This window comes from Astatotilapia calliptera, chromosome 9, assembly GCF_964374335.1.
Source record: "Astatotilapia calliptera chromosome 9, fAstCal68.1, whole genome shotgun sequence".
NCBI classification, from domain to species: domain Eukaryota; kingdom Metazoa; phylum Chordata; class Actinopteri; order Cichliformes; family Cichlidae; genus Astatotilapia; species Astatotilapia calliptera.
The window spans coordinates 379174-405530 of record NC_137430.1 but is presented as its reverse complement, the minus strand read 5'-3'; the positions used below and the strand labels follow the sequence as shown (position 1 = coordinate 405530).

The 26357-nt window shown below is 45.8% G+C and overlaps 2 protein-coding genes across 6 annotated transcripts; both read left to right on the top strand.

Annotated features, from left to right (window-relative positions):
* The first annotated feature begins 1795 nt into the window (after nt 1-1795).
* On the top strand, nt 1796-7777 carry alg14 (ALG14 UDP-N-acetylglucosaminyltransferase subunit). 2 transcript variants are annotated; one of them, XM_026179103.2, is made up of 4 exons: nt 1796-2100; nt 5401-5546; nt 6475-6597; nt 7488-7777. In XM_026179103.2, exons 1-4 carry the CDS (start codon nt 1959-1961, stop codon nt 7716-7718), a joined length of 642 nt encoding a protein of 213 aa, XP_026034888.1. In that variant the 5' UTR covers nt 1796-1958; the 3' UTR covers nt 7719-7777. The 2 variants fall into 2 exon arrangements, with proteins under 2 accessions (XP_026034888.1, XP_026034889.1); XM_026179104.2 differs by lacking the exon at nt 1796-2100 and adding an exon at nt 2247-3088.
* Nucleotides 7778-7936: 159 nt separating this feature from the next.
* cnn3a (calponin 3, acidic a) lies at nt 7937-26336 on the top strand. Of its 4 annotated transcripts, none has more exons than XM_026179101.2 (7): nt 7937-8011; nt 18718-18839; nt 22783-22849; nt 22953-23090; nt 23185-23301; nt 23487-23633; nt 24614-26336. In XM_026179101.2, the coding sequence occupies exons 1-7, from the start codon at nt 7952-7954 to the stop codon at nt 24944-24946; spliced, it is 984 nt and encodes a 327-aa protein (XP_026034886.2). In that variant the 5' UTR covers nt 7937-7951; the 3' UTR covers nt 24947-26336. The 4 variants fall into 4 exon arrangements, with proteins under 4 accessions (XP_026034886.2, XP_026034887.2, XP_080162403.1 ...); XM_026179102.2 differs by having other exon boundaries at nt 7958-8531; XM_080306277.1 differs by lacking the exon at nt 7937-8011 and adding an exon at nt 9174-9248.
* Nucleotides 26337-26357: the final 21 nt, after the last annotated feature.

Here is a 26357-nt window from a genome sequence, read left to right as displayed (position 1 = left end):
CAGTGGAAGACAAAGATTCCAGTTTTGAATCTCGGCTTTTGTCTCTGAGCACTTTAATCACTCTATGATCAAAGTGTTGAAACCAGCACGATCGTGCACCTGTGTCTCCAGCCCAGCTGTGACAGATGTGACCGGATGAAAACGGTCATCAGACACAGGCGTTGGTCAAGCACAACACTAACTAGGTGGTCATGGCTGCCAGAGGAAGCCCATGATTAGTCCAGTACGATCAGAGCAGCAGAGCTGATGTCTGGACTACAGCACTGACTCTTAGCTGACAGTCACGTCAACAACACTTATTCCTGATTACCTTAGAAATCAAACATTTACTAAAGGGTGACGACATCACAGGTCAGTGATGTCACAACCCTGTTTCATTTGGCCAGTGTGAAAGAAGCCTCGTTCTCATCTGGGACATTTTTAAAGTCATTGGTTTGCATATATCAGCACGGTGATCACGTGCACAGGTGACACCTTTGACATCATGTAGGAAACAGTCTTGAACAGAAGCACAGGTAAGTGTGGTTACTGCGTAGCACTTTAACCTTGTTTACAATCCTCTTACTGCCCAAACCTGCACAGCACAGGTCTCGTCAGCTATCAGTGATGTCAACCTGAACAAAGACATCAGAACCAGGAAAATCAGTGTTTGCATCTTCTAGCCACTTCCTGTCCCACACCAGGCCGCAAACACTTTGAGCTATAAAAGCTCCACGAACACCATCAGTGTAGCCGCCGTCTCTGTACAGCTCACATATACTTAGTATGAAATGTGAACAGGATGTGGGCGATGGTCAGAACACTGATTCACGACTGAAGGCTGACTGTGACGACGTATTCTGCAAGTAAATGTCCTACAAAATGTCACAGAAGTAAAACTGTGTACAACATAAAGTAAGTCAGGGTAAAAGCACTGATCCTACATGTGACGGCAAAGACATGTCAAGACAGGACCAGCTACCTCTGAGGGTGTCCAGCCCGTTTAATATGTTCATGCTGTTCTAACAGCTGCTGCCTTTATTTCAAGCCAGTAACTGATTGATTGTTTCAGCTCTACTTGTTTACATCGTTGGTTAGTTCAATGTATAACTTGATTTTGTAACCATTGTGGAGAGGTGCAGCAGCTAGCACTGCCTCACAGCACCACCGTCCTGGGCTTGAATGTGGTCTGTGTGGAGGTGCTGCTCGGGTACGCGCCCTGGCTTAGGTTCACTGGGACTGTAAACTGGCTTCAGTGTGGACACTGTGCTGTGTTAGAAACCTGCAGGGTTGCTTTGTTGTTGACTTCAATGTTAAAATAAGTTCTTTATGAGCAGAGAGCAGTGACAGACTCACAAACTCATGTGTAGCTTGATTTAGACACGAACACAATGACAGCAGCAGTGCTGCCTCCTGTCACACAGAGACAACCCATGTGTGTATGAAAAAGTTTAGTCTTGTTATAAAATATTTGAAATGAAAACGAACAAAAATATCAGAAATGTCTGTTTTCCTCGTTTTTGTTTGGTATGACTTGAACACTGAGGGGGCGTGTCAGCAGCGGCCCACGGCTGCTTTCAGGTCCACAGCCCTGAGATCAACCCGATCGTTGAAGATTCAACCTTCTTCATTTGGCACATTCAGAGTTATACGAGTACAACATGCAGTGAAATGTGTGCTGACACGCTCCTCCGCTGTGCAAAACACGGATAACATTATCATCATTATTATTACACTTACAAATTACAATGAATTTAAAGTGAAAGTCGACGTATATTTTTCTTTCATAAGCTCCACCTCCTCAGCACACTGCAGATTTATAGACACGTGTCCAGGACGTCTGAATAGATGTGGAAGCTAAAAACAAAGTAACGCGAACACCAAGCAGGAGCTGGCTCTGCCTACCAGCCCGCACTCAGGGCTTCACCGCCCCACGCCCTGTCTGGTTTTGGGCACGCCAGGCTGCCGTAGCCGTCACGATGTTGCTGTTGGGGTTCACATCAGCAGTTTTACTTCTGTGTTTATTTTTCATCATTCGCCTTTATATCGTTGTGAAGACGGGCGCCAACTGCAAGCCTGGAAGCAAGGGTCGGGTCACTGTTCTGGTGGTCGCGGGATCAGGTAACAGCGCGGGACACGGCCCCGCTGCGCTGCGTTCAAGTGTCACAGAGAAAGCGCGCTCATGTTGTTACGTTACAAACAGCCGTCAGCCGGCCTCCGTAGCTACCGGGCTACACCGGGCATGGAGCCATGTTTCACAGTGTTTCAGCAACACTGTGACACCGTGGGTGTATCGGACACGGCGTGGACGCATGCTAATTCTAGCCATGCCACGTATCTGCTGTTTTAGCTGTGGATACTGAACATGTTTGCTTTGTGTCGGGCAGGAGTGCGACACTTCCGCCACCGTACAAGCAACATCCCCGAGCTTCCGGTACACTATACATACCTAGGGTGTACACAAAGGTCATTCTGGTGATTAGTGAAGTGAAAATCCGTCAAAATACTGGATTTTTCTTAATAATTCCATCCAGATTAAGCGATGCTGGTTATTTTCTATGTATTTAGTTGTTACAAGTCCTTAGAGGCAGGAATAGTTGTATTTCCTTGAAGAAACACAGTTTGGATGCATGCGTGGACCTGTGACAGGCGTGAGTCCGCTGGTTTTCCACGCTGAGATGAGGGGAAACTGCTGAGTCAGTCATCTGTGTGAGGTTGTTGCTCTCTGCCCTCCTGCTGCACACGGACCACATGTTTGACACCCCTCTCTCCGTCTTCATTCAGAAACGTCAAACATAAACTCACACGTGGATTTTGAAGCGACTTTTTAAATGAAGTCAGTTTGTCATCAGCAGTTCAGTCAGAACCTTTTTCCACTGAAAATCTCCTGATTCACTCTCAGTGGGTCTAACCAGAACCACATCCACGTGAAGGTGTTGGGCTGTGATGATTTTCACGCCACATCCTGTGGCACGTGGGCTGGTTTAAAGACACGAGTGTACGATCCGAGCCTGCTCCTTTCTCCAAACGTCAGCAGCATCTCTACGGGGAGAGCTCATCTCACCAAAGGATGCACTTCCAGTATGCATGAGCTTTGTCCGGCTCCAAGGTGACGTTTTTCCTTCTGAGACTCTTCAGTCCATTCCTGTGTAGGTTTCCAGTGGCTGTCATGTGTGAGACTACAATTCCCAACAGTCACTAGTGTCTCTGCAGTTGTTCCTGGGTCTTTAGACACATCTCGCACTAGTTTGCTTCCTTTCCTTGTTCTGTACTGCGTGGTCCTGCTTCTCAGTGCAGTTCTTGATGTTGGGGTAACTGTGTGCTCGTGTGCATCACAGGCCCATCGCTGTGTGATGTGTTTGTATTCTTGTCTTCAGTTTCTGTCAGCTGTAGTTTGTCCCTGTTAGGTAACAGCTGAATGATTAGATTTAAAAATCCAAATTCAGATGAATCAGAAAGTTGGTTAAATGATAACCACGAGCGTTCCTGCTGTCCATGGTAGTGACAGAGTGCTTTGGTGAGAGGAATAGTCAGCAGTATTCACATTACTCTGCTGGATTCAAACGGAGGCTCTGACGTATCAACTCAGGCTTCATCTTGAGAAGTGTTGCTGAGCATGCTCACTGGAATTGGGTGCAGGTCTGAAACGTGCAGCCAACACGACCGTTAGCCAATGGATGTGCAGCGTTCCTGGTCTCAGTGGTGAAAATACTCAGCTTAATGCTGACGATCCAGTACAGTCTGGAGCGTAGAGCTGGTCCTGGGGTGTAGCTCTGCAGCTCAGTCTTAGTTATATACAGTGAAATTACAACAGCAGTTATCTTCACACGTAACGACCCTACGGTGTTAGCGAGAAACCACAACAATCAAATGATCCCCTATGAGCGAGCACTTGGTGACAGTGAGACAAAAAGCTCCCTTTTAACAGGAAGTGACCTAAAACAGAACCAGGATCACTGGACTAAAGTATGGGAGAGAGGCTCCAAAGGCTAATGACATGCAGTAATAGCACATATACTATAGACAGCATGAGAAAGCTGCTTCTGCAGGGGTCATATGATAATCCGGTTGTTCAGTGATGACGCGAGGAATCCTACTTCCGGGTCTAAAGTAGTCTGCGTTTAATATGGCTTTTGTGTTGTTAACATGTTTAATGTTATGTATTTTCTTCTATTTGATCTCAAAAAGCTCCTAAAACAGTCAGTGATCACTGTTGACCTCCCTCGGCTTTTATTACCGCTAATCATTTATTTAAGCTCAGTTTTTAAAACCTTAGGATGTAACTACAGCCCAGCCCATGCAGCAGTATATGAATGACTAACCTCGTATTGTGGATGGATTATCTCAGTTGTTCTCCTGGCTGAAGTTTGGTCCTTTTACAGCATCCTGCCATGCGATTACATTTGTTCCTGACCACCGAGAACACTCACGTTAACTTTTATCCAGTGGAAAAAAAGTTAGCTTGTTTATATTATGCTAACATAGCTGTGTCGCTAGCGGTCACGTAGCACATCATTATATACCAGCTAGCCCAACTTCAGTAACCCTACAAACGTCACTGCTGTTTAGTTTTCTGTCTTCATTTATGTTGGAAGTGATAACAGAGCTGTACGTTTTAATTTGTTTCCAAAACCCCGCAGTCAGGACATGCTATATTGTATTTAGATAGAAGCTAGCGAGCTAACTCCCTGCTAACTTCTAACTCCGTTAAATGTCATAAATTCCGTTTTCATGGATGCCTGGATGTTAAACTCAGTTGTTACACCTGGTAGAGCAGAACTGATCATTTTATTAAAGATGAAAGACTTTAGACAGTTTTTCAACTCTCAGTAATGCCATAGTGATCATTTGATATATGGACCTGCAGCGGAGTTTAGGCCCAGACACGGCTAGTGACGTCAGACTGAACGACCGGATACTCAGAGGTCTCTGAGGTCTGATGGGGCTCGGCCGTTTTGGGGAGATTGGAGTTGTCGTAGAAACAGTTTGTAGTCATTATGGGAACCTGCTGATGTGAGAATGATGTATAAACTATGATAAAGCATTTATAATGTAATGTCACATTTGACCTTTAAGGTCAGTAGACCGATGTGAAGTTCAAAGTGATAATGATGCTTTATAGAGCTGTTGGTCCTAGATGCTGAGCAGACTCCTGGCTGTTTCTGGCCACGTGCACGTCCAACACTGTCAGTGATGTCCTGTGGTGTGTCCTCGCTGCCGCTTCACGCCCAGCACGGACTGACCTGTTTGAACTCATGCTGGGATGAAACATACTTTCTAAATCAAATTGAATGTCTGTCTTTATTAAGTGTCCATCTAAAGATGAGCGTGTATGACGAGCGCAGTGAGGACTAAGAGTTCAGTGTCCTCCAGGTCGTGGTTAACCTTGTAACTGCTGCTGTGCTTCTTTCTGATTTGTAGGTGGTCATACCACAGAGGTCCTGCACCTGCTGCAGTGCATGTCTGCAGCCTACACACCTCGACACTATGTCCTCGCAGACACAGACAGGATGAGCGAGGAGAAAATTTGCACGTTTGAAAGCCTCAAACAACAGTCGGACTCACAGGTACGCATGATGGAGCTTTTGGTTTTAACTCAGTGTGGTGATGCACAGCGAGAGCTCACTGAGCTCTGTGGTCTCCATGGCCCAGCAGCTGCACCCCAGCACAGTGCAGAGGTTCAGATACAGCAAAGCGTGCCACCGCTGGACTCTGCAGAGGACTTGCTGCTCCCACAGGACTGCATCATCATAGGCAGGAGAGTCCTGACACAGCAGGCTCACACACTGGAAGAGTTACTTATTTCCTGTCCTTCAGGAAAGTATCACACTGTGACAGTACTCCACTGCCAGGCAAAGAGCACATCAGCAAAACAGAAAGTAAAGTTTGGCCTGTTGGCCACCAGCGTTTCTGAAGTAATCCTGTTACTGTGTGGTTTAAGCTGTCTACCGAAGCGCACGATCTGATATCCTCGTGTTGGTGTTGTTCCCAGATCATCATGAAAATGTTCCAGGTTCAACATTGCAAGTGACCAATCACATTGTTGTGACGTCATACTTTTGCGACTTCGGGAAAAACCGGCGTAAAACAAAAAACTGTACTTAAGCTGCGAGAAACCGCCTCTGTCCGCCGATCAACGGACCCTGACCCTAACTCTTTAATAAACAGTAAGCAGAATTGATATTGTCCTTGCAACATTGGAATTTCATAAATGCACGAATGGCTTGGAGTGCAAAAGAATAACGTCACAACAAAGTGATTGGTCACTTGCAACGTTGAACCTGGAACAACATTTTCATGGTGGTCTGGGAACAACACCAACACGAGGATATCAGATCATCCCTACAGAAGCACGTCCTCGTGTGTCTCACAGGTCCAGGCGTGTGGTTGGTTTCTGTTTGTCTTCAGTCCCTGTCAGCTTACAGCTCAGTGAATCCATTTAAACATCTAATGTCAAATTCAGACGAATGTGACGCACACGTGTTTGTTCCTCAGTTCACCATCTGTCGGATCCCACGGAGCCGCGAGGTGCACCAGTCCTGGAGCTCGTCTGTCGTCAGCACTCTCGATGCCCTGCGCTATTCCCTGCCTCTGGTGTTCAGGCTCAGACCGGACATGGTGAGTGGAGCAGGCTGTAGTGAACAGTGGCTCACACAGCGGTGGTTAGCACGCTGCAGCTGAAGGCATGTTACCAACGGAATATTCCATCCGTTATATTTGAGTCACAAATACTGTTGTGTTGTTAATGAGCGACAGTAAATGGAGAGAAAACGGCTTCTCACTGGTTTCGCTTTACAAAAACATTTGTTTCTGCTGAAAAACTGCTTCTGTTCAAACGCTGGCTGTTTCAGGTCTGTTTTAGTCGCAGCTGAAACGCTGGCGCTTACGTGGCGACGGCGCCGAGCGCTAAACGAAGCGTCGAGGCAAAGGATCATTTTCTGATCAACTTATCGCTGCAGCCCTGCTGCTGTAAGAAGGTTTGTGCAGGGAAACAGACGGCTGAGAGGTGTGGGTGTAAGCTGACTGCAGAGTGGGGCTCTGCATGCAGAGGAGCTGTATGATTACTTCTCCAGACTCCACGGCAGCTTTCCTGTAAACTCCACCAGCCTCCTTCAGTGCTGAGGCCTCGTACTTACTCAGCCCCCTCCCTTTGTCTTACTGAACGCAGTCCTCGGTGAGTCAAACGCGTATCTGTTTGAAACATTCTGATGCATTTGTGGTTTGAGACGGTTCAGCTCAGCCGGGTTTGGCCTTAAATATGTTCGGTAAGCTCCAAACCCCAACAGGGTTTCCCTCTTTGACTCTCACAGTTTCTACTGAAGGACCTGAGGAGGGGAGGTCACTGTGAGAACAGAGGCTGCTGCGCTGCATGTCCGAGGCGTCCTGTGATGACAGGGAGTGCACATGAACCGAGCCAGTCTTTGTCACATGACACACAGTTTTGTAACAGATGTACAGAATAACCTCTTTCCACGGATGTGTGCCCGCCCCCCCGTCTGTGTTTTCAGGTGCTGTGTAACGGCCCGGGGACCTGCATCCCCCTGTGTGTAGCAGGACTCCTCCTTGGAATTCTGGGAATAAAGAAAGTCCTGATAGTTTACGCTGAGAGTATTTGCCGTGTCCAGACGTTGTCGCTCACTGGGAAGATCCTGTATCCTGTATCCGACTACTTCTTTGTACAGTGGTCGTCTCTGAGGGACAAATACCCCAAATCCATTTTCCTGGGAAGAATGGTGTGAAAGTGTCCGATCCACACGGACTCATTCCTGCTGTGTGATGAATAAATGCTGTGTCTGTATTGTTGAGTTGTTTGTGCCATTATTTACTCTCACTACTATTAAACTACTCAGAAAACAATGCAGTGAAGGTGAAACTGCTGCACCTGCGCATCGCTGGGGAGGCTGATCGTTATCTGTCCGACGTGGCATCACGTGTGATCGCTGTGGAGCCCACACCGAGCACGAGTCCCTGCATGAGAGGAGAAAGATGGACACCATGTCCACCCGCACGTTCCAGGATCACCACAGTGCACGTGGGTTAGCATGTTTTCCCTGACAGTACACACGCGTGTGTCTCATGAAGCTGAACGCAGCGAGGCCTGTTAGTAAGCCCACGCGCAGCCTCTGCTTCCACGGCACGGCGGGGAAAGGAGCGGGTGAGATCTGTGTGTTTCTCGGGTGCTGTGGGACTTGGTTAAAGCCGCACCAGCTTTTCGTTTCCAGCCAGCCTGCAGACCAAAGCTGAGCTGAACAGGATTCCTAAAAATGATCCCGGTGTGGAAAGTTTTGGTCATGTGTGGAAGTTGTACTCATCCAGGGCTTTCAGGATGCAGCCGACACTGAGGGGAGGGGACAGGAGGCGGGGGGCTGACCGTGCTCTCGCCTCGCGCACTGCTTGAGCTCCCGTCGGGCCGAAACAGTCGCTGAGAATCCGTCTTTTCCACAGACGACTCCGCGGACTTTGCGAGTAATCCCGTGGGTTACAAAAGCGCCACGATGACTCACTTTAATAAGGGACCAGCCTACGGCCTGTCTGCTGAAGTCAAGAGCAAAGTAAGTGCTTCGGTCGCGTCTTTACTTTGTCTCGCGTTTCCTTCGCTTTCAGACTTTTTGTGTGGATGCTAGAAGCCCGCGGGCCTGTCGGTGTGTCTCGCTGTGGGCCGAACACGAGAGTTTAAACAAAGGTTCGGTCCTCTTGTTTGTCTGAACGCTTGTTCCCGGCGCTCGGGAACTTTTCCCTTCGTGTCCAGCACGAAGAAAGACGCGGGGAGCGTTACTGTGACCGCAGCCGCCTCGGTGCCAAGCGCTGCTTTTACGCCTCTAAAGCGTTTGAAACAGTTTGTTGAACTTCTGATGAGATGTTGTGATGAAGATGTTTGATGACGACAAGCTAAACGGGATCTGTGGAGCAGCTGGGAGGAGCCCGGACACACTGATGCTTCCATGTTGCCTCAGATTTTAGGAGCAGACTTAGAACAGCAGTCAGTGTCGTGGCAAATATTCAGAGGAACCAAACCATCTGTTAGTTTCACGGCAAACGGTCTCCGTGGACAGTCTGTGAGGGATGGCTGAAGGATGACGCCATCAGAAACACGTACAAACGCGCACTCTCCACGAAGTTCACGTTTCTTCTGTCTGCTCCTCACAATGCCTCCATCTGTTACTGCGTGTTCACGATGCCCCGTGAGATTTACATTACCCACGCCACGCATGACTCGCTGCATGGAGGGACTTCTGCAAACTTGGGATTTGAAAGTCCGCCAAAATGAAGTAAAGGACTTTCGAGAGCGTTGATTTGAAAACACATCTTTTGTGTAAGCATGAGAAGTTGGTGGGCAGTCTGCGTGTGTGTGGACGAGTTAGTGTTTTTGGCTGTTCGTGTGCCAGGACGTTTGTTTGCCTTTGGCCTCGTCTTCTGTCCTGTCAGCAGTCTGAGATTTTAAGAACGAATGACACGCGGAACCAAAGGTAGATGTTCCCCACGTCAGCCAAAGGCTCTGTCCCTGTGGTTCTTCAGCATCACAATGATGGTCTGAAGGCAAAGAAAGATACACAACAGGTTTCCTTTACCAAGTGGATCATCACGGCCTAGCCATAGTGGTCCGTTTGATTGACCTTTATTATTATTATGATGTATTTATTTTATTTTCAGTTGTTGCAGACGGGACAGACATGACTGGGCAAGATAGAAAAACACAGGGGAAGAGGGAGAAAAGGCACTTTTCACCTGGATCACCTGTTGAGAGGAAGGAAACAAGCAAAAAACGAGCAGCATAATAAACACAACAGCATCACAATAATCTAGCTGACAGTAGATATTAAATATTGAATGTTATTGTGCAGCACGCAGGACTGACAGCGCTCAATGTGCTTTGAGGTAGCAGCCAAGAAAGGTGTAGTTTGTGTCTGTGCACGCCTGTGTGCACGCCTGTGTGCACGCCTGTGTGCACGCCTGTGTGCACGCCTGTGTGCACGCCTGTGTGCACGCCTGTGTGCACGCCTGTGTGCACGCCTGTGTGCACACCTGTGTGCACCAGCACGCTTGTATTCAAAAGGTTTGTCTATGTAACGATCTGCTAATGTCTTGTGATTGACAGGCCCCTAGGTCGAGAGTATGTGCTTCTGGAACACAGAATGACAACGATTTATAAAACAGACCTATTTTTTTATTCAGGACGACCCAAAGTCGGTGACAGAGCCCAAAAACAAAGAAGGAAGATGCTCACAGACTGCAAGAGAAACGTTTTCCCATGAGCTTATTTTAATCAATATTTCGATCACCACAGTCATCTGGCTGCAGATTGAAGACACTTTTTCCCACCTGGAAGTTCCATCCGTGTTTCCCGTCTACAGCTGATAAAAACGCGACGTGGCAAAGCCAGCGTGCCGGTTTCATCCGAGGATGAACTTTAGGCTCTGTGGTGATGTCGCTGCAGACGCTTCCCTACAAGCACACAACCTATGTGTGTCAGTCTTAACATGAACAAACAATTAGTCCTTGTGACCTAAATCAGTCTCCTCAGAACTTAAGCTCAGCATCTGGAGATGCAGGTGAGCATGTGAAGCTCCATCAGACTGTTTCTGATGATGGACATTATGAAAGCAGCTGCTGGTTAGCTTTGACTGTTGGTTAGCTGCTAATGCTGTTTGAGTCACATTCATGGTACAGACTGTAACCGAGTCACATGGCTCTGTGCCAAAACACAGGACATACAACAGCAGCCATAGAAACCGTAGACTTGTACGCTGCAGCTAGTCTCACGTCTGTCTGACACTCGGCGAGCATCAACTTCTGTTTGGACGGTGGACAGCTTTCTGATTTTGTGTGTTAACCTTCAGTGTAAGAAAAACGCCTCCTGGGATATCACCTGGTATACAGCTGTCACTGCTCAGCACAAACCTCAGCATCAGAGCTTCAGCAAAGGAAATGCATCAGTCAGCTTTTGTTGCTCTTCACCATGAAACAAAGAAACACAGAGTGAACATGAAGCAACTGGTTTAACGTGAGAGGAAGAAGCGTCTGTTGGTCAGTAACTCAAAAATGGGAGGCACAAATAAATGTGCCAGAGTGTCCGTCAGCATACCGAACCAGCAGTGTGGATACAGTCCAGTCACACAAGTCCTGCACTGTAGTGACGTATCAGCAACAAGTGTGTGTGCACAGCTTTTAGCTGTCGCAGGTCCTCCTCCCAGAGCCTGTTTCTCTTTGTCATATCAGTGTGACCAACAACTGCCACATTACCACCTACTTAAATGATCAATTCCATCCTAATACAGAGCTGCAGCCAATACAAGGCCACCGGTGCTGCGCCGGAACGTTCCAGGTGAACTTCCAGGATTTGCTTCCTGTGAAGGATAGTAAATGATTACCTGGATCACAACACAGCAATGGGACGAATGCACTCAGCCCGACTGCCCTCCTGTTCATCCAGGCGTGTGCTGACGTTAGCATTGGCAGTATCAAAGAAGCATCTGTGAAACAGGCCAGGAATCTGTGCAGGTTTTATATTAGTAAAAATTTCCCAGAGCCCAAAAATGTCTAAATATTTAAAGGGTTTTCCATCATCACAGTGGAAACGGGGAAACACTAGTGTACTTTACACAGTGTGTTTGTACAGAGGGAACGTCATATCGAAGCTCTGTGAGTTTGTTGGCTCACACACTTTTCTATGTGTGTTTCATATAGACATGAATGGATGAGAGGCTTTCTGTGTGTTACCGTTTCCTTTTTGATGACATGCTGAGAGGAACCACCACGGTTCCTTTGTGTGCTCGCATGAAAAACACGTGGAAGCTCCTGATGCCGTACGCTGCCTCAGTGGTTCCCCCTAATTTTACAAGAATATTCAACATCACTGTCAATACATTTTTCCAAAAATGTCTCTGTGTGCAAAGTGGGTTTAAAAACCTCAAACTGTGGGATACAGTGTGTCCATGATTTGGGGAACAAACTGTGGCAGGATCCGTGTTTGTGCCAAGGTCGGTATCACCGACACAATGTGTTCCTCCTGCGTCAGTGGCTGGACACGGGATCCAGTTTACTGCATTATAGAGAGTTAGACGGGGAAGTAGTGATGTTTTAGTTTTGTGAACGGTGAGTGTCGTTACATCGCCATTCTGTGGAAGCCAACAGCAACAAAAGAAGTATCCATAACTCCAAATTTCGAGTCATTTGCTCTGTCAATCAGTAATCCACGTGGAACGCGCACTCAAAACCGGGTCGCAACAACTTGGCGCTTTCGAGAGTACGCTTGCTGATAGTAACGCTAATAATTCAGCTAATAACACAAGGATTTCATCATTTGTGAAGCCAAGCTGAAAATAATCAGCAATTTGTGCATTCATGACTGTAATCCTGGTAGCTTAGCTGTAGCATTTGTAGCTGAGGGCTTCAGCTTCCGGGTAACAAGGAAATGACGCCATTCACGTAGATTACTAACTCGAAATTTTGAGAAAATAACTCAAAATTTGGAGTTATGTGGATGCTTCTTTTTTTTTTTTTAGTGGTGGAAACGGGCCTCCATACCATTCAGTTTGAGGGTTACAACAGAAAATTATATATTTATTGTTCTCACGTGGTGTTGGACGGGACTATTTTAACAAACGAAGGACATTTTGCCCGATAATTACTTTTATCCTCCTGTAACTGTACAAAGTGCTAACATCTCCAAAGTTTCAGGAGTAGTTAGTCGTTATAAGAAGTGTTTGTGAACTAAAAATCAAGAATGTGGGATCCTGTTTGTCCGTGATTTGGAGAGCCCAGTGCTGCTCCCCACGCAGGGGAAACTCCTTCTGTCGGCACGACAGCTGCTCTTCTAGTCTTTGGCTTGGAAGCATCTTTGACGATGCTTCAACCTCTGCTTTGCGTTTGTGTCCATTATACTAGCAGTGTTTTCTTATAAAAACCATACTGCGACGGCAGGCCGGGCGTCCGACGGCAGGCCGGGCGTCCGACGGCAGGCCGGGCGTCCGACGGCAGGCCGGGCGTCCGACGGCAGCACATCCTAAAAACCTGTTTAAAATGGGAGAGCACCCATTTTAAACAGGTTTTTAGGATGCTGTCATATTGCCGTGTGCTCTGATAATGGTGTCGATGTAAGAACTGGATATGATTCCCTACCAAAGTTCTGGATTTTGAGTCACGTTGGTGTGAAGCCATGTTCCTTCTGAACATGTAAATATGACTTTTGTTCCCTTGTGTCAACAAAAGCAGAGCAGCAAATGGCTTCCATTGCGTAACGTGCGATCAGGAGTCCACGCTCTTATCCTGTCAGCATACATCACATTCCTGAGATTCTTCAATGCCTCGATCCAGCCGTCCGCCCGCTACTTTTCACTCGGCTCAGTTGGCAGATCGTGTTATTCCGGTCTGTTCAGTAGACGTGCTGCATAATTCATGTCGAGTACATCTCCTGAGTGTCATTGTTAGCCTGGGCTCTGATTGATCCGCTATGGAAATCTTATTTATTACGATATGTTTGATTTTATCGAGGTTTTTATACCAGATGGCCTAACCTGTCCTGTTTAGCTGGGCTCAGGAGTACACTAGCTTAGAGCCCCCTGTTGGTCTTTACCTGCTGCACATGCAGCATTAGTACAGTAGCCAATGTTGCACTGGTGCTGCAGGGTTTGAATCGTATCCAACAGCCTGCAAATTGTTAATGTAACTAGTAAAGGTTATTATGGAGTTCCACAGGGTTCTGTCTACATCATACATGCTTCTCTTAGGCAGTGTCATTAGCAAGTATAGCACGTGTTCTCACTGCAGTGCAGATGACACCCAGCTCTATCCATAAGGATGACATTGATGAATATGGCAGGGATGTTTTACAGACTTGTCAACAGTTGCAGTGAGGTTTCTTTGTTGCTTTTGTGCTGAAATACCAGAATAATAGTTTGATTATATGAGTATCAGACTCGGGTTTAGTCTGTTGCCCCAGCAGTTCTGCATGCAGAATGGAGCAGCCAGTTACATAAAAGTACAATTTTCTTCATTGTGACCAAAGAATTTTACGCTGGTCATAAAACGAAAGCAAGCATTCGACAGTTTCCAGTATTGTACCATTTATTTCACTGGTTTTCTATTACAGTGTAACGTTGTTTCCTGTTGTGTGCTCAGCACGAGTGCTGGACTGAAACCTGCTGTTTGATATCATCATGTGGAGACAGATTCCAGTGTGTTTTGAAAAAAACAAACCTGATAGTGGGCTGACAGACCAAAATAACACACACGCATGTATGTAAAAATGCATTGTTTGAAAATGAAAACTAAATATTGAGTGAAATGTCACTATGAGCATGTATTTGATGGGGAACATGAGCTGCAGTGTCTGTGACTGGAACGTGTTCGGTTTGTTGGGTTTCAAAGATAATGTTTGAACATTTGGCCAACATGTTTCACACGATGGACACATTGTTGCATGTTTCCTCAGGCTGCTGGAGGGAAGTGCTGTGATCAGAGCTGTGAAATCCTAACATGATCGTTTAACACTGCAGTGTGTTGGTGTGATGAGTCAGACTGGTCTGGTTACTCAAACTGGAGTTCCTCCGTGCTGCTTTACTCTTTGTTCAGTAAAAATGTGAGACGGTAGTGACTGACAGCCTTGAAGCAGCTGTGCCTGAAACTAAAGCTGTGACACAATCTGAGGAGTTTGAAGCCCTGCAAGGTTTGAAACGTCAGTTCCACTGTGGAACCAGTTCAGAGTACATACGTGTACTGGTTTCACTGGTCGTGTTTCCAAATACATGCTGTTTGGTACTGATGACAGAAAAAACCAAACTGTCAACGGTGGGGAATCCTGGTCAGAATCAGACGGAGTCTGTTTGACTGGTTTTCTTGTGGCTTTTATCAGGAACTGGGAGAGGAGGCCGGACTGGTGGTCGGATAAAACGAGGTATCTGCAGAACTGTGATATTTTTATTTCTTTATTCTTATTGGCTTGTTCATTGTATTTATTGTAATAGTGGTGCTTAAAGTGTGTGTGTGTGTGTGTTTGGAAGAGAAACAGGTCAAAGCATTTCTGTATAAGTGGATTAAAATGGATGACCATGCTTCTTAATTCAGATCAAACTGAGGTTATTGTACTCGGCCCTGAAAAGCTTAGAAATATGGTATCTAACCAGATTCTTACTCTGGATGGCATTACCTTGGCCTCCAGTAACACTGTGAGGAACCTTGGAGTCATTTTTGACCAGGACATGTCCTTCAGTGCACATATTAAACAAATATGTAAGACTGCTTTCTTCCATTTGTGCAACATCTCTAAAGTTAGAAATATCCTGTCTCAGAGTGACGCTGAAAAACTAGTTCATGCATTTATTACTTCCAGGCTGGACGACTGTAATTCATTATTATCAGGATGTCCAAAAAACTCCCTGAAAAGCCTTCAGCTAATCCAAAATGCTGCAGCAAGAGTCCTGACAGGGACTAGAAAGAGAGAGCAGATTTCTCCTGTTTTGGCTTCCCTTCATTGGCTTCCTGTTAAATCCAGAATTCAAAATCCTGCTCCTCACATACAAGGTCTTAAATAATCAGGCCCCATCTTATCTTAATGACCTTGTAGTACCATATCACCCTATTAGAGCACTTCGCTCTCGCTCTGCAGGCCTACTTGTTGTTCCTAGAGTATTTAAAAGTAGAATGGGAGGCAGAGCCTTCAGTTTTCAGGCCCCTCTTCTGTGGAACCAGCTTCCAGTTTGGATTCAGGAGACAGACACTATCTCTACTTTCAAGATTAGGCTTCAAACTTTCCTTTTTGCTAAAGCATATAGTTAGGGCTGGACCAGGTGACCCTGAATCCTCCCTTAGTTATGCTGCAATAGACGTAGGCTGCCGGGGATTCCCATGATGCATTGAGTTTTTCCTTTCCAGTCACCTTTCTCACTCACTATGTATTAACAGACCTCTCTGCATTGAATCATATCTGTTATTAACCTCTGTCTCTCTTCCACAGCATGTCTTTATCCTGTCTTCCTTCTCTCACCCCAACCAATCACAGCAGATGCCCGCCCCTCCCTGAGCCTGGTTCTGCCGGAGGTTTCTTCCTGTTAAAAGGGAGTTTTTCCTTCCCACTGTCGCCAAAGTGCTGCTCATAGGGGGTCATATGATTGTTGGGTTTTTCTCTGTATGTATTATTGTAGGGTCGACCTTACAATAAAAATTGCCTTGAGGTGACTGTTGTTGTGATTTGGCGCTATATAAATAAAATTGAATTGAATTGAATCATGATCTAACTGAAGACTGATGAAGCATATTCAAATCTGCCTCAGTGTTCGTGTGTAGAAATTCTAGGTTACAATAAGACAGAAAAGAAGAAAAGTTTGGGCTTTAAAATCTGAAGAGCTCAAGAAGATTTGGATTTCTGCTCAGCCTCTAACACGGGGAGAGTGCATCTTCAGATCTGAGGGTGCTCGTCGTCTCTCCAAGCTTCTTACTCCCAGCGTTAGCTCAGACTAGGTTATATTTCAGGTGATTATTATTTTGGGATTATTACTGTCTGCATTTGTTTTTGCTTTGCTAGTTTTCTTTAATAAAATATCCTTCATTAAAGAAGTCTAAACTTTTGACATTTTCGGCTTTTTAAGGGCAAAAATCTGAGTACTACTCCTCAGTAGTATAAATAACTTTTAAACTGCTGCAGTAACATGTAACAGACCCTTGAGACCTGCTGTCCAGGCCGCTAAATTTAAGCCCTTTTTGTTAGAGCTGGTAGTTTTTCTCTGCCAGTATAAAAAGCATCTGTTTGACCAAACTGAATGTGCAGTCGTTCAGAAATGGAACCATTTTGGAACAACTGCAGGTTCCAAGATCGTGAGTTCTAACAGTTGTATGCAAGGACAAGTTCTTCGAATGCTCCCCTCTTTGCCAAGGTCGAGAGGAAGACTCAAACTTCCTTCCTCGGATTGGAGAAGGTCGGTTAGGATGTTCGGGAACAACCTGGGATCCCCCAAGTCTCTGGCATGATGTGGGACAGCAGCTTCTCTGAGTGCCAACTAAAAACTAAAACCTGCTCCTAAGTAGATGCTCTCAAGCTCGACTGAAATTTGGAGTTTTGAGGGAAACTTTTGGGGGATTTTTTTTAAAAACGTGTAATATAGCTAAACATGACAGCACTGATTAAAGAAAGGCCCCACAGATATAATCAGCCCTTATTCAGTGGACAGTTGGCCATAAAGCAGCTGTGTCCATCCAAGTCTGGGAGAGATCTTTCTTTGCATGTTTGTGCATGAGCTCTGTGCTTTTCCTGCTTCATCACAGAAGTTCAAAGAAACAGTTTTGTTATCACGTTCTGAACTTTGTCCCGTTTTTCATGGTTTTCTGTTTTAGTAACTGAACTGGGAGCCAGCCAGTTGTGTTACCACACAACACAAACACAACAGCTTGGCTGCCTGAGTGAATGTGTTAAAATAAATATGTGGAAATGGATGTTTTTAAACGATATCAACAGTAGTTTTGGAGCAGCAAAAAGAAGTTGTTTTTCTGGATAATACATTTACAATATGATGAAACTTCCTACAAAAACAAACACTCAGAGATATTATCAGATAAAAGTCCTCCATTGTTCCTCCGTATGCTTCAGAAAAGCAGAGTCCCTGTGCTTTGGATGGGTTGTGGTCCATCTGTCCTCTGTAGCACAGGATTACCTGGTGAGATGGATTCAGTGGAGAGTGAGGCTTCCACATGTGTTTGGGGCATGAGCTGATCCCAGCAGGAGTGTTTGTTTAGTCCACATGATAGAATAGAACAAACCACAGTGATCAGCAAGGGCGCTCTATGTCCTGTTGATTCTGGAGACTTTGTGAACCACTTTAATCTGTCAGCAGTTCTTTACCAGCTGAACGGGTAACTGGATGTGTTACTCGGCATCTTAAAAACCCCAAAGCAGTAATAATTAGAAGCAAAATGCCAGTGCCTGTTCTAAATCAAACCGATAAGAAGAAAAGCCCTGCTGGCTGCTCTCCGTTACCTCCCTGACCTCTTTCTAGGAACGCCCTGTTTCAGTCTTTTACTGTGATTGATGGAGAGCCTAAGAGAAAACGACGGTTCAGGGTTAACATGTAAAAACCTTTGATGGAAAGTGTACCATGTGACAGCCCACCATTTAAAGGACAGCACAGAGAGACTCTTGGACCTCAGCAGAAGATAGTTTAAGACCACCAAGCACCTGTAAACCACAATTCTGTTATTCATGACTGCAGTGTTAGTGTGTCCCTCGTGGTCTGAAAGTTACTGAGAAAAGGTTTTAAAAAAGCTGTTTCTGCTGCAAGTGGCCAAACCTCATCATTTAAGAGTGCCCAGACCCTACAGTACCCTCTGAGGCTGACCTTTGACCCTACACTACCCTCTGAGGGTGACCTTTGACCCTACACTACCCTCTGAGGCTGACCTTTGACCCTACAGTACCCTCTGAGGGTGACCTTTGACCCTACACTACCCTCTGAGGGTGACCTTTGACCCTACAGGACCCTCTGAGGCTGACCTTTGACCCTACAGTACCCTGTGTGGCTGACCTTTGACCCTACAGTACCCTGTGAGGGTGAAATATTTATTTAGTTCTGTATAACCAAAGAATACACGTTGGTGAGGCTTTGGTCAGATGAAACACGACTGATGATTTTTGAAAGCTCCGATGTCTGTAGATGGTAAAGGCTCAGCATGGTCTGCTGGGCACTGGTGCTAGCAGCTGTGCTATCACAGACTCATGTGGTCATATTATTATTTGTGTTTTAATCTCTCCAGATTGCTCAAAAATATGACCCACAGAAAGAGGAGGAGCTCCGTTTCTGGATTGAAGAGGTGACCGGAATGTCTATTGGAGAGAATTTCCAGAAAGGCTTGAAGGATGGGGTCATCCTCTGCGAGTAAGTTCTGTTTGCTCTTGTGTTACTGCCGTTGTTGGGCCTCTTGATCTTTGTAATGGAGACAAAAGCAAATTCCATGTAACATTAAGTATGTTTTCTAATCGATTGAATTCAGTTTGTCACCAAACCAAGGCTCTGTTTATTGTAACACCCACATCTTTGTGGTGCGTCGGCCGGTCATGCACCCTCAGTTTCTCTAACCTGTGGACACTGAGTGGACGATCATAGTTTTTACTGCCGTTTTCATGATGTTCCTGCACAGAAGCTCAGAGACATGCAGACAAACAGGACAGATGTTGGAACAGTTTTGAAAACTGGAGAGTTTGTTGCAAAAACCCACTCTCCAAAGTCGGCATCATCAGATCCTCTTTATTTGGCCAAATCTGTGTCCACAAACATGGACTCTGACTCTGGGTCACTTTGATCTATGCATGCAAACAAAAAGTAAGAGAAAACAAGTTACACAAAGTCTAACAAACTATACAAACTGAGCACAATAGTAGCCCAATGCACATATGAATGCTATAACAGCTTATTTCACAGTGTTCATCAGAGTGACAGCCTGAGGGAAGAAAACCTAGACGGCGGTCTGAAGGCAGCAGTTTGAACAGGATGGGAGGAGTCTGCAGGCAGCTGACGATCCTCTCTGCAGACCTGATTGTCTGTTGCAGTTTTCGGGGCTGAACTGAACCAGACAGTAATTGATGTGCATGGGACAGAAGGTGTAGAAGGTGACCTCCTGTGGCAGCTTGAACTTCCTGAGTTGCTGCAGGAAGTCCTCACGCATAGACTGTGTCTGGGCCTGGTTCCTACACAGTCTATGTGTGAGGAACACTTCAGATTGCAGATTGGAACTCCTCAGATGAAAACGGGCACAGGGGAAACAACCCAGAGCTTCCCCCCCAGCTCCTCCAGTTGCAACAGAGGAAGTTTTGTTGTCTGTCTTTGGCTTCACCAAAGCTACCACGGCCATATCCCACATGCCAAAGCAACGGAGGAATGTGCTTCTTTTGACAGCAACACACAAGGAACCAGCAGTCAGTGATGGGGAATAAAGGATGCGTGAAAGCAAGAAGCAATCCTGGACTACAATAGGCACAAATATTGCTTGGATAACTTAGAGGGTGTTGGCACCTCGAGTTGTAGAAGGAAAACTAACTGATGGCTCTTTTCTCCAATCTCTTGGATGTCTTGGGATACGATGTCTTTGTCCCGCCGGAAACATCTTCACTGAAGTGGGGGAGTCCTCTACGTACCTACAGTCAAAGGAGCTTGCAAAGAAAAGCGTCTGGACTTCTTTAAGTTGCTTGAAGACGTTTCACCTCTCATCCGAGAAGCTTCTTCAGTTCTAAGGTCAAATGGTGGAGAGTCCCAGATATAAACCTAGTGGGAGTTTCCCCCACAGAGGGACAAAAGAACCCCTGATGATCCTCTAATCGCCTGAGCCAAGGTGTGAAACTGGGTGTGGGTCCCAATCAGCCAGAGTTTCGGGTGTGTTCATTGTGAAACCTGGCCCCACCTTATCATGCGAATTCCTGAGGTCAGATGGCCCAGGATGTGAGTGGGCGTTAAGGCGTCTGGGAAGGGATCTCAAAACTGGATTATAGATGGCAGAGAGTTGGTGTCGTAAACCCCGCCTCTGTTCAAAGATGGTCGCTCACAGTGGACATAGATGGCTTCTTTCACTCCTCTTCCAAACCATCTGTCCTCTCTGCCCAAAATGTGAACATTGGCATCCTCGAAAGAGTGTCCTTTATCCTTTAGATGCAGATGGACTGCTGAGTCTTGTCCTGTGGAGGTGGCTCTTCTGTGTTGTGCCATGCGCTTGTGAAGTGGCTGTTTGGTCTCTCCAATGTAGAGGTCTGAGCATTCCTCGCTGCACTGTACAGCATACACCACATTGTTAAGTCTGTGTTTTGGCGTTTTGTCTTTCGGGTGAACCAGTTTTTGTCTGAGCGTGTTGCTGGGTCTGAAATGCACCGGGATGTCATGCTTGGAGAAAACTCTCCTGAGTTTCTCTGATACACCGGCTACATAGGGGATGACAATGTTGTTGCGTCTGTCCTTCTTATCCTCCCTCGCTGGTGTCTGGTCTTCTTTTCTGTGCCTCTTTGCTGACTTTAAGAACGCCCATTTAGGATAGCCGCACGTTTTGAGTGCTTCCTTTAATGCGTGTGTTCCTTCTTTTTTCCTTCAGGCTTAGAGGGAACATGTTCTGCCCGGTGGTGTAGGGTCCTGATTACTCCAAGTTTGTGCTCCAGGTTTCACAATGAGCTCACCCGAAACTCTGGCTGATTGGGACCCACACCCAGTTTCGCACCTCGGCTCAGGCGATTAGAGGATCATCAGGGGGTCCTTTTGTCCCTCTGTGGGGGGAAACTCCCACTAGGTTTATATCTGGGACTCTCCACCATTTGACCTTAGAACTGAAGAAGCTTCTCGGATGAGAGGTGAAACGTCTTCAAGTAACTTAAAGAAGTCCAGACGCTTTTCTTTGCAAGCTCATTTGACTATGATGTTCTGGATGACTAATGTGTGTCCTGGGAGAGCTGGGGCACATGCTGGTGACCTCAACAACTGCAAGACACCCTTCTCCTAATTCTCAGCCACTTCTGCCATTGATCTCAAGATACAGTAGTCTGAACCAGAGTGTTCAGACTACCCCACACCCCCTAACCCACCCCACCAACGAAATGACAAGAAGGTGCAAAAGGCGCACCTCCAGGATTGGAACAGCAGCCCCTTGCACCAGGTGTAGAAAGTGTGCCTACAAAAACCACTCTACTGTGGTTAGTACATCTTGCTGCTAATGAGGATGCACGCAGAAGCACACACTGGAATATGAATCTTGATCATTTTATTGGTCATCTCAGTGGTTATTTGGTCATTAAATTGCCTTTGTGGCCACTAACACACCATTTGTGATTTACTTTTTGGCCATTCATTGATACTCATTGATACTTTTAATTATTGCTACACATCTAACCTCCACCATGGTTAGAAAATAAATCAGTTTGCATGTATTATTTAGAAAAAAATGGGGATTTTATGCTTTTATCCCTATTTAAATCATTAAAATTATGTGATCTAACTGGTATTTAAAGGGTTAAAATTCTGAATTTGAATGAAATTTAGATTTTCATGAGCAGCACTGATGCTAATCTTAAAAAATCAAGTCAGAAAAAGTGGAATTTTTTCTTAATATATATGAATTTTATAGCATTTTGTAAACGTAAACAGGGGGTGTCCATTTTTGGCCACAAACAAGCTGAGAGGGAGTTTTTATGTTTTTGCTCTCCCTGCACAAAAACAACAATGCATTATAATCAATGTTGATGTGAATCAATTACATGCCCCAGACTCTACTATTAACAATACAAGAAATTTCAGTAGCAATGTAATTATATAAAATTGTGAGGTTGTCTTCCAGCTGGTGCAGTGGACAAACAAACTGGTGTTTAAAGGGTTAAAAATGTAAAAAGTAATAATTATTTTAGATTTATGAAAAGAACTGAAGTTAATTAAAAGCTTTATGCAGAAAAAATGGCAAAAAACCATAAAAATAATAAAAACTACAGACCTACTTTTGGCCACCAACAAACTGAATGGGTCGTAACCCCAGAGGGTTCAGTGATGGTCAGGTTACTGCCACCTTAAAGGGCGTGGTCATATTTAAGGTCGTGACGCGATGTCAGTAGCACTGCTGTTTACCTGTACATTATGTCTGTGGGGTGGTTATGAATATTCTCTAATGGTTTGAACTTGATTTTGAAGAAATTCACATTTCAGGTGAATTTTGGTTTGATGGTACTTTGAGCGTTATAAAACAGGAAGTTATGTGAGTGATGCAATGTCCTCTCAAATGAAGGAAATGTGTCTGAACTGCATGATATCCGCTGCAGCAGTGGGACTAATGTGATGTTTTCTTCCCTGCGTCTCACAGACTGATTAATAAGCTGCAGCCTGGTTCAGTGAAGAAAATCAACCTTTCACAGCTCAACTGGCACAAGGTGAGCGCGACCCACAAACACTGCAGAGCTGCAGCTGAAGCACGTCACTCGTCTTATTAGTGCTCCGTCTCTTATCACTCTGTTTCCCTGATGCTCTCTGCAGCTGGAAAACCTCGGGAATTTCATAAAAGCTATCCTGGCCTACGGCCTGAAGCCCAATGACATCTTTGAGGCCAATGACCTGTTTGAAAACGGAAACATGACTCAAGTCCAGACAACACTACTCGCACTGGCTAGCATGGTGAGTGCACGCACAGCACAGAGGACGAGTGCGTCTTTCTTCTGTTATAGAACACAAAGCGCCATCAGTCTGACGAGCGTGTGTTATCTGACAGGCTAAGACTAAAGGCATTGACACAAAGATCGATATCGGAGTGAAATATGCAGACAAACAAGCTCGACACTTCGATGATGAGAAGATCAAGGCTGGCCAGTGTGTCATCGGACTGCAGGTAAATGAAGTGTGACTGTCACATGACCTGAGATGTGTCATCATTAGATTTAAACCATTTCAGTGTCTTTTGATGGAGCAGAGAAACACTCCCTGTTTAACCTGATACGTTTAAATGCCAACAGTTCACTGTAGAGTGAAATGAGACGAACTGTGTTTGCTGAGCTCGTGTCTCTGGTTTCTCAGATGGGAACAAACAAGTGTGCGAGTCAGGCTGGAATGACTGCGTATGGAACGAGACGACATCTGTACGATCCAAAGACTCACACTGACAAACCTTATGACCAGACTACCATCAGCCTGCAGATGGGCACCAACAAAGGAGCCAGCCAGGTGAAACCCAGTCTTTACTCTCTACCATGTGTCGTGCTGTGACAGAAGTATTGGCCCACTCCCTGATCATTATCATGGTCTTTTGTTTCGCATATTGTCCACACTTGGTGTGTTTAGACAAAGATAACCTGAAGATTTCATTTCTTAAAGGAAAAGCTTTGATTTCACTCGCTACACCAGGCCAGTCCTGAAGTTTTCAAAAAGCAACACGAGAAAAGCTCAGTGAAATCAGTCTGCATTTGGGTAACAAAGCCGTTTGGGCCTCGTTCAAACCACAAATGGAGGAGACCTGGAGCAGCCCTCCCAGGAGTGGCCGACCTCCCAACATTACTCCAACAGTGTCTCGACAACATGTGAGACACTTGAGTGGAACGTGAGCCCCACATCTATACGACTTTTCACATGCTGAGTGACAGTGAGGTGTGCGGCTCAGATTCATAAATAAATGAGTTTAGCTTTTTTGGTCAACACCTGAAGAAGGAAACAGCCACTGTGGGTTTAAGACTGTCTCTTCCTCATTAACGTCTCAAAGGAGCGTCGTGCATTGAAGACCCTATCAGAAATCAGCACTGGCATCAAGCACAGAGCAGTTTGATTATGAAAGCCAGGTGATTTGATTGTGGGACTCTTGTTAGCTTTTGCTGCGTCCCTGCTAAATAGCTTAAATAAAATATCCTGCACTGTATAAAAAGTCTGACGTGTCTTCAGGAGGACGGCTGCTTAACCCGACCTGCTATTCTGTTCATCAGAGGTTAGCATGGTTGGCATCAGGACAAAACACAGTCTGAAAAATGCAATTACATACAATGAAGCTTAATTAGCCAAGCCATCATTTTAAAAAGTCACCTTTGTCTAATAATCAAACGAGTTTGATCTGAAACGTGTGCCCAGTGAAGCTCTGCGTTATTGCTCAGTGATCACTTTGAGTCCTCTCTGTGTAAATGTGTTTGTCGTGCTGATGTGCGCCATGTTTCCTGTAGGCGGGCATGCCGGCCCCCGGTACTCGCAGAGACATCTTTGATCAGAAAGTGGCCGTGCAGCCGCTGGACAACACCACCATCTCTCTGCAGATGGGCACCAACAAGGTGGCGTCTCAGAAAGGAATGAGCGTGTACGGGCTGGGCCGCCAGGTTTACGACCCCAAGTACTGCGCCCCCCCCACCGAGCCGGTCGTCCAGACTAACGGCAGCCAAGGCACCGGCACCAACGGTTCCGACATCAGCGACAGTGACTATCAGGCTGAATTCCACGAGGACGAGTACCACGCCGGCTACCACCACGACTACCATTACAACGATCAGAACATCTGCTAGTCGGGCTCTCCACCTGTTAGCAGATGTGTTTTATCACTACAACAGAGCAAGTCTTTTGCTATCGCTAGTCTTTTTATTCTCTGTTATCTGAAACGTTGCTTTGTATTTCATCTTCACCTAGACTTTGATCTCAGCTCCAAAGTTTGTAAGACGTAGCATAGAATCACCACACGCACACAGTGGCAGATGCTGTTTTTAAGCTAATAGCCTCTTTTATAAAAGAAATGATGGCACACTGATGTAGAGATGCTGCTGCCGATGAATCCGATGAATCCCGCTCTTTGCATTCCTTAATGCTGCTGATCCATTCGTCGGCTCCAAGAGCACGTACCTCGTTTGGCGTTCATGCTAATGGCTAGACCGGAGTAGTCCTGAATTTCCAGCCTCCCTTTGCTCTTTGTTGTTCTGTGCCCTCTTGTTTGGCTGAGCTGTATTTATGTGCAGTGTCCCAAAGTAAAGCAGTCTGCTGTTCACAATGAAAACGACATGTTATAAATAAAGTTTTAAATCTTTAATGTTAAACCTGGACCACGCACTAATCCCAGCCTATAACATGCTTCTACTGCTAACGTGGAAATCAGGTCACGTCTGTGGAAAGAGGCTCCGAGCGTGTCAGCCTCCAATCAGCGCTCGCTCTGATTGGAGGCTGACATCAACGCTCGTAGTTGGGGAACAGACTGTAACCACTCCCCCACACAGGTACGGTGCTAACAGGCGTCGTCTGTGACAAGAGTGTGTGACCCCAAATGTAATCATCTGTAGATCCTAATAGGAGATATTCAGAGTACCTGAATCGTATGATGGCAACAATGGACCTGTGCACGGTACTTTAACAATCAAAGCACTATTTGTATTCAGAGCCTGAATCACACACACACTCATACAGATGCTTTATTCTGTGCTGAAGTACTTTCCACCTCACGTGCATACACAGTCATCAGAGGCAATTTGGGCTTCGCCAAATTGCCCAAGAACATGTTGCATTTACGTGGGAGAAGCCAGGAATTCAACCAACAACCTCCCGATTGGTAGCACCGGCTCCCTAGCAGCAGCTGTTCCTAGCAAGGACTAAAGTACCCTCCTCTTCCGGTCCGGGTTTCATCCTATTCCCCCTGTGGCTGCTTTCTTTCACCGCACAGACACGTGTGCTAGGTTGAAGGAATAATGTGGTGTCCCTGCTGGAATGACCGATCCAGGCTTTCCAGCCTCCCTGAACTCAAAGATGTGTGTAGCTAGTCGATGTAGTGTGCAGTAGACGCTGTTAAACAGTACAGGAATGTTACTCTATTACTACTTTTTATCTGGGGAGTATATCATGTCTACATTTATGTAACAATGTAGCGTTGCAAACATGAAAGGAAGAAGTGAAAATAAACCCTGTAAATTCCAACAATGATTATCTGCAGAATCT

What these genes read in the sequence shown, in the direction of transcription:
- alg14 (XM_026179103.2), top strand. Translation starts at nt 1,959, where the DNA reads ATGTTGCTGTTGGGGTTCACATCAGCAGTTTTACTTCTGTGTTTATTT. An exon ending in TCTGGTGGTCGCGGGATCAG is followed by an intron (nt 2,101 to 5,400) that starts GTAACAGCGCGG and finishes TCTGATTTGTAG; the next exon opens with GTGGTCATACCACAGAGGTC. An exon ending in TCAGGCTCAGACCGGACATG is followed by an intron (nt 6,598 to 7,487) that starts GTGAGTGGAGCA and finishes CTGTGTTTTCAG; the next exon opens with GTGCTGTGTAACGGCCCGGG.
- cnn3a (XM_026179101.2), top strand. Translation starts at nt 7,952, where the DNA reads ATGAGAGGAGAAAGATGGACACCATGTCCACCCGCACGTTCCAGGATC. An exon ending in CCAGGATCACCACAGTGCAC is followed by an intron (nt 8,012 to 18,717) that starts GTGGGTTAGCAT and finishes TAATCTCTCCAG; the next exon opens with ATTGCTCAAAAATATGACCC. An exon ending in CCAACAAAGGAGCCAGCCAG is followed by an intron (nt 23,634 to 24,613) that starts GTGAAACCCAGT and finishes TGTTTCCTGTAG; the next exon opens with GCGGGCATGCCGGCCCCCGG.